Raw genomic sequence first — 12346 nt, 5'->3', positions numbered from 1 at the left:
AGACGACGCACCAACTGTCAGAAGAGGTGAGACGAGATCAGCCGGCTGGCAAAGCAAGTGGCAGAGATTACCTTGGGGATGCTACCACGCACAGGGCGTTTGGCACGGCGCAGCATGACTCCACTGATGGGCCGCATCTTGGCAGTGACTCATCCAGACCTCGATGCACGTCTGAGGGAGCATCGGCAGCAAGGCAGGGCTGGTGAGTATCTGGGGAGGGTGACATTTGCTGGGAGTGGATGCATGTGTACAGGGCCTGTGGCAACGGAGACCCATGTGATGTGCGTGCGGTGCTGTGATGTGCTGTGTAATGTGAGTGGCTGCTGGGGTGTGTCGTTCTATCAGGCATTGGCCCACCCTGGCCATACTGAGCTGATAATCCCTGCTGTACTTTAGCATTGCCAGATGGGTTAGGCTCCACATGGACGTTCTTCATTGGGATAGTATGGGAAATCCATTATGGGGTGAACTGCAGTGTCGACTTTCTGGTTGTGACTTCATGTATGCCTACTTTGCATGCACCTTGATCGTCGAGGCCCACACATCAAACAAAAATGTGCCCCAGGTTACCACATGGTGCTTGCTATGGCATACTTGGCATTGTGGACTGTAATGACCTAATAGATGTGTGTTGTCCCCTCCTGTTCCCTGAAGGTCTGACATTGGTTATCCACATCATGTCCCTAGGGCAGGGCGAGTGGGGGGGGGAGCACTCCATCTACGGGCAGGGAGGAGTGCTGTGTTGCATCAACATGGCTAATTCATGGTATTATTTGTGCGGCACAGGCACTGTTGTGGTCTATGTAGTGTGTTGCTGCACAGTGATTGCAGGGTGTGGCGGTAACCATGTACATTTGGGCATCTCCTATACTGCATTGCTTGTAATTCGTGTGACCAGATGATGACACTCACACAACCCTGTATCTCTCTCTCATGCAGATTCGCAAGAGACCACGGAGGAGCATGAGCCAGAAACCAGTGGTGGCGAGAGCAGCACTACAGCTGCACTGGAGGCCAGTGACACAGAGCCCACCAGTGCATCTGAGGGGGACAGAAATATGCAGGACGAATCTGTGCCAGAGACACAGAGTACCACATAATCAGATGCCAGCAGGGATGCATCCATGTTGGCAGGCACGGGGGATGGGGAGTCTGCATCATCATCTACCACCCAGCGGCCAGTGCCCAGCCTCCCATCCACTTCCTCTGGTGCTGCCCGTATCCGTGTCACTAAGAGGGACGAGTCACATTCACACCTGGCACTGCTGCCCCTGCTACTGTTCCCACTGCTGCCCTCAGTTCAGAGTGTGTTGAGCTCCTGCGCCAGCTTTGTGTGGGCCAGACCGCCCTGCTCAATGCCTTCATTGACCATGACAAGAAATTAGGCCATGTGGTTGCATACACGGAGGGCATACACTCAGACGTGGGTGGGCTACACCGTACAGTCCAGGCTTTGTCATCCACAGTCACGTCAGCCCTTCAACAGGCACATGCTCCCATTGCAGCTCAGGTGACTTTGCCCACCCCCCAGTCAGTGGCCACATCAGATGACAGTGTGCACGTTTCACCTGCATCAACGAAAAGGTACAGCACCAGAAGCACACAACAGACACAACCCAAACACTCCCGCCCACAGACACCATCCCCACTGAAGAGCAGGGCCACCCCAGAATGCACAGACAAGAGCCAGTCAGGGAAGAGCAAGGCCAGAAGAGCAATGAGGCAGACATCAGCCTCACATGCTGCAGAGGCATCACCGACAATAGACTCTCCTGTCCGTAGTACATCACACAAACCTACCCATGCAGTGTCTGTGCCCACTGAGGAGGTCTTGCATATCAGGGGTACACCTAAGAAGAGCACAGGGACACATCCACCAAAAACATCTACCCCAATTCCACGTCCATTGATGCAGGTGGGGGAGGGCAGTATAGAGACCACCCCTGGCAAGAAGGCAAAGGAGGGCAGTGTAGAGACCACCCCTGGCAAGAAGACAAAGGAGGGCACTGTAGGGGGTACACCTGGCAAGAAGGCAAAGGAGGGCAGTGTAGAGACCACCCCTGGCAAGAAGGCAAAGGGGGCCACGGTAGGGGGTACACCTGTAAAGAAGGCAAAGGAGGGCAGTGTAGAGACCACCCCTGGCAAGAAGGCAAAGGAGGGCACGGTAGGGGGTACACCTGGCAAAGAGGGGAAGGTGGTCCAGAGACGTAGCCAGACCAAGCGTTCCGCGGGTTCCAGCACATCTCCAGAGGTAGTGCCAGTGTCTGCACCTGATGTGGGACAGTTGGGGTGTGTGCCGGTTGTGTCATCACCACTTCCCATCAACCCCAAGACAGGGAAGTCATTTCATATTCCCAAAAAGTGGAAGGGCACCCCGCCAACCTCACCCACCCAGAGGTCTGCATGACTCCACCTCCACGTGCCACTATGCCACCTGGTCCACACAGCCCTCCAGCTTGCCAAGCCACTGTTAGCCCCACAGCACCTCGGGCTCTGTCACCAGAGGCAAGTGGGCCTGCTTTCCCCCGACACACAGCCAGGTACAAGTCCGCATGACAGCCAGGAGTGAGTTGACATCCCCCTCATATGACTGCATCATACAGGTGTGCTAGTCCTGTACATTGTTTGTTTTGTATATGGGTGTGTTGCTGGCCCTGTTGCTCTGCTGTGCTGGCCTCTCACCTGCCAAGGACACTGGCCCTGTTGCTCTGCTGTGCTGTACTCTCCCCTGCCATGGACACTGGCCCTGTTGCTCTGCTGTGCTGTACTCTCCCCTGCCATGGACACTGGCCCTGTTGCTCTGCTGTGCTGTACTCTCCCCTGCCATGGACACTGGCCCTGTTGCTCTGCTGTGCTGTACTCTCCCCTGCCATGGACACTGGCCCTGTTGCTCTGCTGTGCTGTACTCTCCCCTGCCATGGACACTGGCGCTGTTGCTCTGCTGTGTTGGCCTCTCACCTGCCATGGACACTGGCCATGTTGCTCTGCTGTGCTGTACTCTCCCCTGCCATGGACACTGGCCCTGTCACTCTGCTGTGCTGTACTCTCCCCTGCCATGGACACTGGCCCTGTTGCTCTGCTGTGTTGGCCTCTCCCCTGCCATGGACACTGGCCCTGTTGCTCTGCTGTGCTGTACTCTCCCCTGCCATGGACACTAGCCCTGTTGCTCTGGTGTGCTGTACTCTCCCCTGTGCTATGGACACTGGCCTTCCTGTTTGTGTTTCACTTGAGCATGGTATCTGGCATTTGTACATAATTTTGAGCCTTGCTGTTGTCTACAATTGTTGTACCGCTACATCTGTGCAATCTGTGAATAAATACAGTTACTTCTGTTGTGTGTTTTGTCAGTGTCCTTGCTGATTATAGTTCTGTTTCTGTTCGCATTTAATTGCCTGTGCACCATGCTCCAAGTATAACTTCAACATTGCAAGGTGCTTTGCAGGCATCATATTTTTGGACAGGGGTGACAGGGTCTTCAGGCCATTCTGAGCCTGCAAATGTTGTTATGTGTGATGGTTATTTTACCCGCCATGCAGCCATCTTGTTAGTGATTTGCTACTGTTGCCTACACTGTTCACATGTCTGGTTGGGGGACACTGCCAGCACAGGGTGTGGTGCTGTGCACATGTTTAGGAGCTGGCTGGGATTTGTCATGAAGTATGTGTGTGGTTTCCTTTCTGTGTGCCCAGCCTTGTATGTGTATGGTCATCTTTTGTTGGCCCTTGGTTCTGGTACCATGGCCTACATGAGATGCGTGGCCTTGGGTGTAGTAGAGGTGTGCAGTGTGAAGGGTGTGAGTTTGTAGTGGATGTATGTGTGCTACTGTATTGTGGGGGACACACATGTGTCACCCAGGAGTTGTATTCCTGTTGTTTGTTTTGTCTTGACCTGTGTAGAGGATTGTATGCACTTGTGTGAGCTGTTTGTAGTGCACTGTGCTGTGTGTTGGTGTATCCATGATGTTGTGTTTGACTCCTCCTTGTTGTGTTTGTAAGTTTGAGGTGTGCAAAGTGTGTGAGTTGCACATCAGTGTTGTGTTTGGTTGATCCTCAATGTGTTTTGGGTGTTTTTGTGTAAACTGTGTGGCTCTGCTGCTCCAGACTGCCATTGTGTTTGTCATGCATGCAGGCACATGGTGGTTTTTCCACTCCTGTATGGCATGGTGTGGGGGGTTTTGGTCCATCCACTATGTGTGCCACTTGTGCCTGGCCATTGTGGGTGTTCCCACCCTCTATTTGTGTGTGGTACAACCCTTACATGTCTGCTACTGACATGCAGGCTGTTTCACTTTGATGTCAGCTGTCCCCTTGGTTTCTATGTGTGTGTACCTCCACATCACTTCATTTGTGGGCTTGTGCTTTGGGTGCAGTTCTTGGGCCACGAGTGTTATTCCACTCTGGACATTGCCCCAATGGTTTATGTGTGCTGTCCTTGTGCTATTGGTCATTCTGTAGTGGTCATGTGCACTTCAGATTTGTGTGCTGGCCAGTGCTCTGGTGGAGGTGGCTGGGCTCTTGTATCCCAGAATGGTCCATTTGTAGTTGTTGTGTTGGATGTATGGATGTTGGCTGTGGTATTGCTTCAGTTCCTGGGTGTGCTGCTGTATTTGTGCAGTGCTGATTTGTGGTGTGTGTGATGCGGTTGTGTCGATCATGTGTGTGTGTGGCTGTTGTGCTTGTTATGCAGACACTGCTTGTTGTGCATGCAGTGCTGTGTGTATGTGGCCTTGGCATTGCCTGGTGTGCATCCCCTGATGTATTGTGGTGTTTGTTGATTGGGGTTTCATGTGCATCTGTGGTCGGTTTGATGTGGCAGTGTGTGTTTGTCCAGATGCATTTCTTGTGTGATTGGTGTTATGGTGTGTGTGTTTTGTTCCTGAGTGATGTTGTTGTGTCCTCCTGTTGTGTCTGTGCTCCCGTTGCTTTTCCTCAGTTTGGCTGACTGGGTATGTCTGTTTCTGTTGGAGTTCAGTATGTGTTCCTGTAGTGTTTGTGTGTTTTTCTTGTGCAGGCATTTGTTGAGGCATCCCTGTCTATGTGTTGTGTTTGTGGCTACACCCAGGGAGTGTGTTTGTTTGTGTGTGTATGTGCTTGCAAGGATTGTGAGCCTTCAGTGTGTGTGTGGCACTGGTGTTGTGTGTTCCTTGTCAGCTACTTGTGCAGTGACTGTGTCCCTGGTTGTGTGTTGTGTGGTGCAGAGGGTGTGCGTTGTGCTTGTTGTTGCTGTGCTTGTTAGTGTGCCTGTGTGGTGCACGGGATGGGCACCTGGCCTGTCACTTGTTGGGGTGTGTTGATGTGTGGTTGGGGTGGTGTGTCCCTATGGTGTTTGTGCCCTGCCCATGCCTTGGAGTGGCCCTGCCTTCTGCATAGTGCGCATGTGTTGACCGCGGCGGTGACGTGACCGGGACCGGGACGTTGCTGCTAGTTGGCGGACGATGTGTGTTCCGTAGGCAGAGGGGTGCCTTGTTGTCAGGTGGGTGATGTGTGGGTGCCCTTGTGGATGTGTTGTGACCCCCAGCAGGTGTCTGTGTGGTGCTTGGGCCCTGTGTCGGCATGTGTGTTGTGTGTTGCCTATGTGTAGTTGCGTACCTGCGGCGTCGTTTGCGGCGGCCCATCTGGCGGTAGTGTTGTAGCAGGTACATCACGGGATGCATATGGAGGGCTGGGTCCATGGCGTTCATGACCGGGTCTCGTATTTCGCTCTCCGCTGTCGACTTTCCGCTTGCTCAGGCTGGGCGGTGTCTCCGCTGCGGTGCCTCAGCTTGTTTGGGCCATCCTAATTTGTCGAGCGGGGCGGACATCATTCAGCACGGTGGAGAGTCTCGATTGGCTCCCGCCGCCGCGGTGGCGGGCGCACTTTGATGGTGGTGCGCATCGTTCCGCGGCGGATGGGAAATGACCTATGTTTTGCCATACTAATGTGATGGACGTGAGTACCGCTGCTCGCAAGCGGAAAAAGCTGTTTTTCCGCCCCGCCACCACCGCGGTGGTGCCACCGCACAACATCCTAATGGACCCCTTAGTCCTTCATCTCAATAGGGTAGTCCTCAGAACACATCCTTCCTTCCTTCCGAAGGTGGGGTCGGATTTTCATGTAAATCAAACTATTTCTCTTCCGACCTTTTTTCCTAGCTCCTCCACTCCAGCGGAGAGGGAACTGTATTCATTGGACCTTAAAAGGGTCTTGAAGTTTTATCTAGACAGGTCGAAGCCATTGAGAAAGTCTGAGCATCTTTTCATTAATTACGGTTCAGTCATAACAGGTTTCCCAGCAACAAAATGGTCCATTTCCAAAGGGATAGTCTCATGCATTAAATTGGCTAACCAGTTAGCAGAGAAACCTCTTTTGTCCACTCCCAAAGCTCATTCCACAAGAGGAAAAGCAGCTACGACTGCTTTCCTCAATAATGTACCCCTCTCCGAGATCTGTAAAGCAGCCACTTGGAGATCAGTACACACATTTACAACACACTACTGTCTTGATTCAGATACTAGAGCAGACACTCAAGTAGGTCAGACCTCCTTGAGGAATCTGTTCAACAGCTGATTTGTCGTTTTTTTAACTGGGTCACTTTGTTTTCTCATTTGCCTGCAGGTGGTTGATGGGCTTACTAGTCTATTCAGTGCTTATGACCCTTGATGAGGATCCCCTGGAAGAGAAGGATAAGTTACTTACCTGTAATCCTAGTTCACTTCCAGGGGTATCATCATCAAAGTCATAAGCAACCCACCCGCCTCCCCAGGCAAATGAGATTTTTTCTGAGGTGTTAAAGGATATCTTTGTGCCCTTACTTCAGGGTTATGCAAATAACTACTGACCTAACTGTCACCCCTGAGGCATGATGGGAAGCTAGGGGTCATGGCTGCCTTAAAGGCACGGTGCCAGTTTTTGTTGAAAATGCGTTCATTTTCTATGCTATTGGTTTACAATGCAGCCAGTAGGCTAACAATTTCTACTTTATTTGGAATTTTTACTCTTTGTGAGTGCTTTACTCATTAACCACTTGGATGCTAATGACAAGGGTAACTTGTCATGCACTGCCCATTCATTTCAATGGAAATCTCATTATATGGGCCTAATGACCCATAGCGTCCAAGTGGTTAAAAAACAGAGTTCAAGTGCTACTTGCCCTCTTGTGTTTTTTATATATTGCAAATACAATCTTTATGTGTGTAATTACATTGCTTAGCCTCCCGTTGGGAGCTGCATTGGTATGGGAAAAATGATATATGTTTATATATATATATATATGTGGAGCTTTATATATATATATGATTTCCATATATAATTTTTATATTATTTCCGGGGTCCCCGCACATGGGCGGGAATATTCAGTGCTTATGACTTTGATGAGGATACCCCTGGAAGAGAACTACGATTACAGGTAAGTAACTTATCCTTGTAGTCCATTTGCAAAAAAAAAGTCGTCCCTTTGGCATCCCTTCTTATTTGTGAATGTAAAGAAATAACTTTGTTTACGGAAACTTATCTTTGTAAACGCAGTCCTGTTTCCTTCAAGGTAAACAGACTGCATTACAAAAAAAATAGTGAGGCGCAATTGTGACCCACTACAATTTAGAATTTTAGGAAACAACCTATTAGTACATAGGTTGGTTCTTAAAATTCCTTACTGGTCGCAAAAAAAACTGGCCCCAAATTGGGACCAAGATTTTGTGACCAGTAAATAGTGCATCTGTCCCTGGGTTGCTTTATCACTATTGGGACAGGTACCTGATCAGCTGTCTCCCTAAATAAAAAAAAGGGTAAAGGTATGGATGAGCAAGGGAAGACAATTCCCGACCATTCTGTTTGGCATGGAAGGAATGTGCCCTAAATGGCTATCACTAGACCCTATTAGCTCTCAACATTAGAACAACGCCCTAAAGAATACATTCTACAGAACCCCGTACAAACAACCTGCACAAAACAGACACACAGTATATTTAGCTGACAGCATGCACACAAACCGACTGTTTTAAGTCCATGTGCTTAATTTATAAATGAATATGTCTTTCATTGTATAAGGTGCTTTATTTGCAAATTAAAAGCTAAATAATGAAAGTTTGTTTATTAATACAAGCTATATTCCATTATTATTGAGACATGTTCCATAGAAACTAATCTTGGAAATCAGAAAGAATGCTGTTTTCTCATCAGTTGTTATTGTGTTCTGGTAACATGGAAGCCATCAACAATGCTGGAGAAGAGATTTAGAACATAGAGTAGGTGATGTGTCCCTGCGTAGAATTCAGATCATATAAATGGTTACATTATGTACTGTGGTGTCCTCTAACCTTGTCCTTTCACCTCTCTAACTCCCTCAGACACCCGCTCATGGAGCTGTGCACAAGGACCTTTGTGCCAAACAACATAGACAGCTTTGAGGAGCGCAGCCGGATCAAGATCCTCACAGGGCCTAACTCTTGCGGGAAGAGTGTGTATCTAAAGCAGGTATGTGTGGAAGCTCTGTTATCCATTAAAGGTGGCCAGATTGTTAAACTACTAAGCTTCTGCTTCTACCAGGCTTCTGTCAATGGATACTTATGTATCAATTTCAACAGACCTCCAGTGAAGAGGGCATGCATTCAAGAGTTAAGCTTTGACAAATTTACAATCCAAAGTGGTTTCCACTACAGAGAGTACAGTAGATTGTAGAGAACACAGAAAAATAGATGAACGCTGTTAGCATTTCCAACCAGTATTTACACCCTTGTATAGATCTGGTGGCACTGTTACCTCACCATGAGTCATACCCGGCAGTAGCGTACGCTATTTTACCCTAGTAGCTGATAGAGACATCTAGCTACAGATTTCTTACCTTTGAACTTCCAGGCGTCAGGCTGGATCTAGAGGATTTTTGATGGCAGTACCCCTGCGTGCCGGTAAGTGGAGTTGGTTGACTCCACGTGGCGTTGTTTTTCGTCGTCGTGACGTCCGCGTCAATATAACTGCCACTCCGGCGTGCTGACGTCAGTTCTTTTTTTCTGCACCAGCCAGCACCGATCGGTTGAAGAGAGCCACCCAGACAGGGAATCCAAATTGCTGGAGACCTTTGGAAAGAAAATGTTCTCTTTCAACAGCCTTGCATTGGGGTCGGTAAACACTGCATGCCTTTTGGGACGTTATTACCAATCTAAATGGGATACTGCTGTGCAGGTACTGCCTAGGGTCTCGGAGGAGGACTGGACCCTGCTCTCCTAAGCAATATCACACTACAGAGATGCAGCGAAGTTCGTCATTTGCCGTGGCTTGGACACAACGGACTCGCTAGGCAGAGCAATTTCTTTTACGGTGGCCATCAGGCGCCACGTCTGGATGAAGACATCTGGCTTTTCGGGGGATGTCCAGGTGAAACCTTATGGACATGCCTTTTGATGGCTCACGTCTCTTCAGAGACAAGACTGACACAGCGCTTGAGCTCTTCAAGGATTCGTGGGCTACAGCCAAATCCTTGGGCCTAAGTACTACACCCCGGCATGCGTCTCCTTTTCGCTCTGTCTCCAACCCTACGGCTGCAACCATAATCCAGCCAACGGGTTCCACAAGTTCAGTAACCTCTGCTGGGCCATGGTGGCGGTTCATTCCGTCCCCGTGGGTCAGGAGGCCTGAAGTTGAACCAAGCCACCATCCCCTCCTCAACCCCAAAGTCTTCCTAGTTCGATCCTTTGGGGGTCATGAGCGTCAAGCGTGTGGCAGGATACTCCATAACTTCCACCACTGGCGAGACATCACCTCGGACAGGTGGTATTGCAGATAGGCCGAAAGGGATACTCCTTTCCCTTCGAGACTACCCCTTCCTCTATGCCTCCAACTCGCGATTGGCTGACGGAGGATCATCTTGCGCTACCCTGCAAGGAAGTCAAGGCTCTCTTGGCCAAAAAAGCTATAAAGAGGGTTCTCGGGCCAGAAATAGGCTGTGTTTGCTATTTCCGCTATTTCCTGGTTCCAAAGAAGGACGGAGGCTTCTGTCCTATTCTTGACCTCAGAGCCCTCAACTTCTTCCTCAGGAAGGAGAAATTCAAGATGCTCACTCTGGCTCAGGTACTGTCTGCCCTTGTCTCGGGTAGTCTGGATGGTAGCGTTGGACTCGCAGGACGCCTATTTCCACATTCCCGTCCTGCCAGCCTATTGCCACTATCTGTAGGGAGACCTTTCAATTTGCTGTGCTCCCCTTGACCCTCACCAGTGCCCCGCGGGTGTTCACCAAGGTGATGGCGGTGGTTGCAGCTCATCTGCGAAGATTAGGGGTTCCAGTCTTCTCCTATTTTGATAACTGGTTGTGCAAGGCAGCCCATCCCAGGCAGACATCTCCCATCTCCAGACTACAATGGACCTCTTGCTTTTGCTGGAGTTTACTATGAACATGCCGAAGTCACACCTGACTCCCTCTCAGACGTTCCACATCATCGGAGCAGTTTTGGGCTTTTCCTCCCGAGCGGCGAGTACAGGATATTCAAGCTATGATACTGATATTTCAGTCTCTATCCTGGATTTTAGTGAGAATGACTCTGAGGCTGCTGGGCCTCATGGCCTCTTGCATCCTTCTTGTGGACCATGCTAGATGGCACAAGCGGGCTCTGCAATGGGACCTGAAGTTCCAATGGGTGAAACATCTGGGAAATCTAACTGAGCTGGTTTGTTCTCCAATTCATGCCCTCATATAGGTACAATTCACATTGCCCTTAAATGGGCATATAAATCATGCCCATGTTTAGACATAACTCATCCAGGCCAAATACAGGCATGGCAACTTCCACTTGTTCCAAACAGCCACAACGATTTCTTGGAAAACTCAGCTTCAGCAGTCAGGGACATCCCCTTGCTTCAATATTGATTTGTCCTAGCAATCATGGAGATTTCAAAGAACTACCATTCCCTTGCGGTTCTTTGGTGACGTCATTATGTCCGACTTTACATCAAACTAGGCACCTTCAAGGTATAAATATGCCTACACTTGCCCTAGCAAACACACAGTGGTTCGGAGCAGCTCGACTATCTACTTGCCCGACGCAGCTCGCTACAGCAAGTGCCGAAGGAAGCCGACCCTCCAGCTGACGCACTGACAGAGTGGCTGCCTTTCTCTTGCTGAGAATCCAGCTCCAGTGTTTCCAAGCTCCCCTCGCGGGGTGTTGGGAAATCGAGTCCCGAGACAGAGATACCAGACCTCCTTCATTCTAAAATCAAGGTACGGAGCTGATTAAACCCTAAGAGAAATCTTGGATAAGAAACTAAACCTATGCTACACCATACTTACTTCTTCCCGCGTACTGGACTTAGGTTAGGTACATTGGGGTAGGTGTATTTTAGAAGCACCAGTTGAGTACTTTTAGCCTTTGTTATTTATGTATGTATTTTATGGCTTAGACACCATAACAGGCTTTTAAAGTATTGTTTCTTAATACTCTTCTTGCTGCACGCATTATACTTTACAGCCAGTATTACGATTGTAGCAGTTAATTTCTTTTGCATGAGAAAGAAGACTGTTCAATAAATCTTTTTATTGAAAACGCCTGTCTCTCTATTTCTCTGCACCTCTGATGAAACGAAGCATGCACGAATGACTGAGTAAAATATCTATCTATTGTTTCCACGACTCTGAAGATACGTTTTATCTTGGGGAAACAAAGTTGTCATGTTTATGCGGTTGTCAGAAACTAATCCCTTCTTGTGTATTCGAGAAAGTTTCTAGTGACCTCTGAGCTAGCTGGCACTCACAATTAAGTCTAATATATTCGATAGAGACCTAGTCGACATAAGTCCTACGTCAAATCTATAGGATATGTTATTCCAAAGTGCAGAGCCTATTGGGAATATAGGAACTATACTACATGGCGCCCAACGTTTGGTAAGGCACTAATTTAACTAATTTAATGCTAGATACTAGAGTAACTCAGTCGTGCTTTTCACAGAGACCCCTTTTTCCCGTAAAAAAACTCCAATAGACGTCTGGAGTGGGTAAAAGGATAAAATATCCGCCATAACTGAGTAGGATGAAAATCCGATGTATTAGTTTTCGGTTTGTTCAACGTTGAAGGATACAGTGTTCCAAAATATTGTGCACCTTATCTTTGTTTCCTTGAATCTTGCTCTGCAAACTTTCAGTCATCAAAATATCGGATAGCGATACCGAGAACAGTGGACCGGCAGGCAGCAATGCCCGACCAGGTTTAAACATTACAGGTTTCCCAGAAACCGACCCGGATGCTATAATCATCCCAGAAAATTTAAGGAAAACCATCACTATAAAGCTTATAACAAATGGCCTATCATCGAGAGGTGGTAGGGTAATTTTTGTCATAGAGGCACATGAATATCGGCTGACAGAGGTATTCTATTTATGGATTGT

At 48.7% G+C, this 12346-nt stretch overlaps 1 protein-coding gene across 1 annotated transcript in view; it reads left to right on the top strand.

The window, feature by feature from the left end:
• Window positions 1-12346, top strand: part of MSH5 (mutS homolog 5) — a 1348607-nt gene that overhangs the window by 874285 nt on the left and 461976 nt on the right. Inside the window, exon 19 of the mRNA XM_086920580.1 lies at window positions 8325-8451. Within this exon, the coding sequence (XP_086776706.1) occupies window positions 8325-8451 (127 nt within the window). The remainder of the gene's footprint in view (window positions 1-8324; window positions 8452-12346) is intronic.

This window comes from Lissotriton vulgaris, chromosome 5, assembly GCF_964263255.1.
Source record: "Lissotriton vulgaris chromosome 5, aLisVul1.2, whole genome shotgun sequence".
In the NCBI taxonomy this organism is placed as follows: Eukaryota; Metazoa; Chordata; class Amphibia; order Caudata; family Salamandridae; genus Lissotriton; species Lissotriton vulgaris.
The sequence above is the reverse complement of the archived record's forward strand: the minus strand, read 5'-3'. Positions and strand labels throughout refer to the sequence as shown.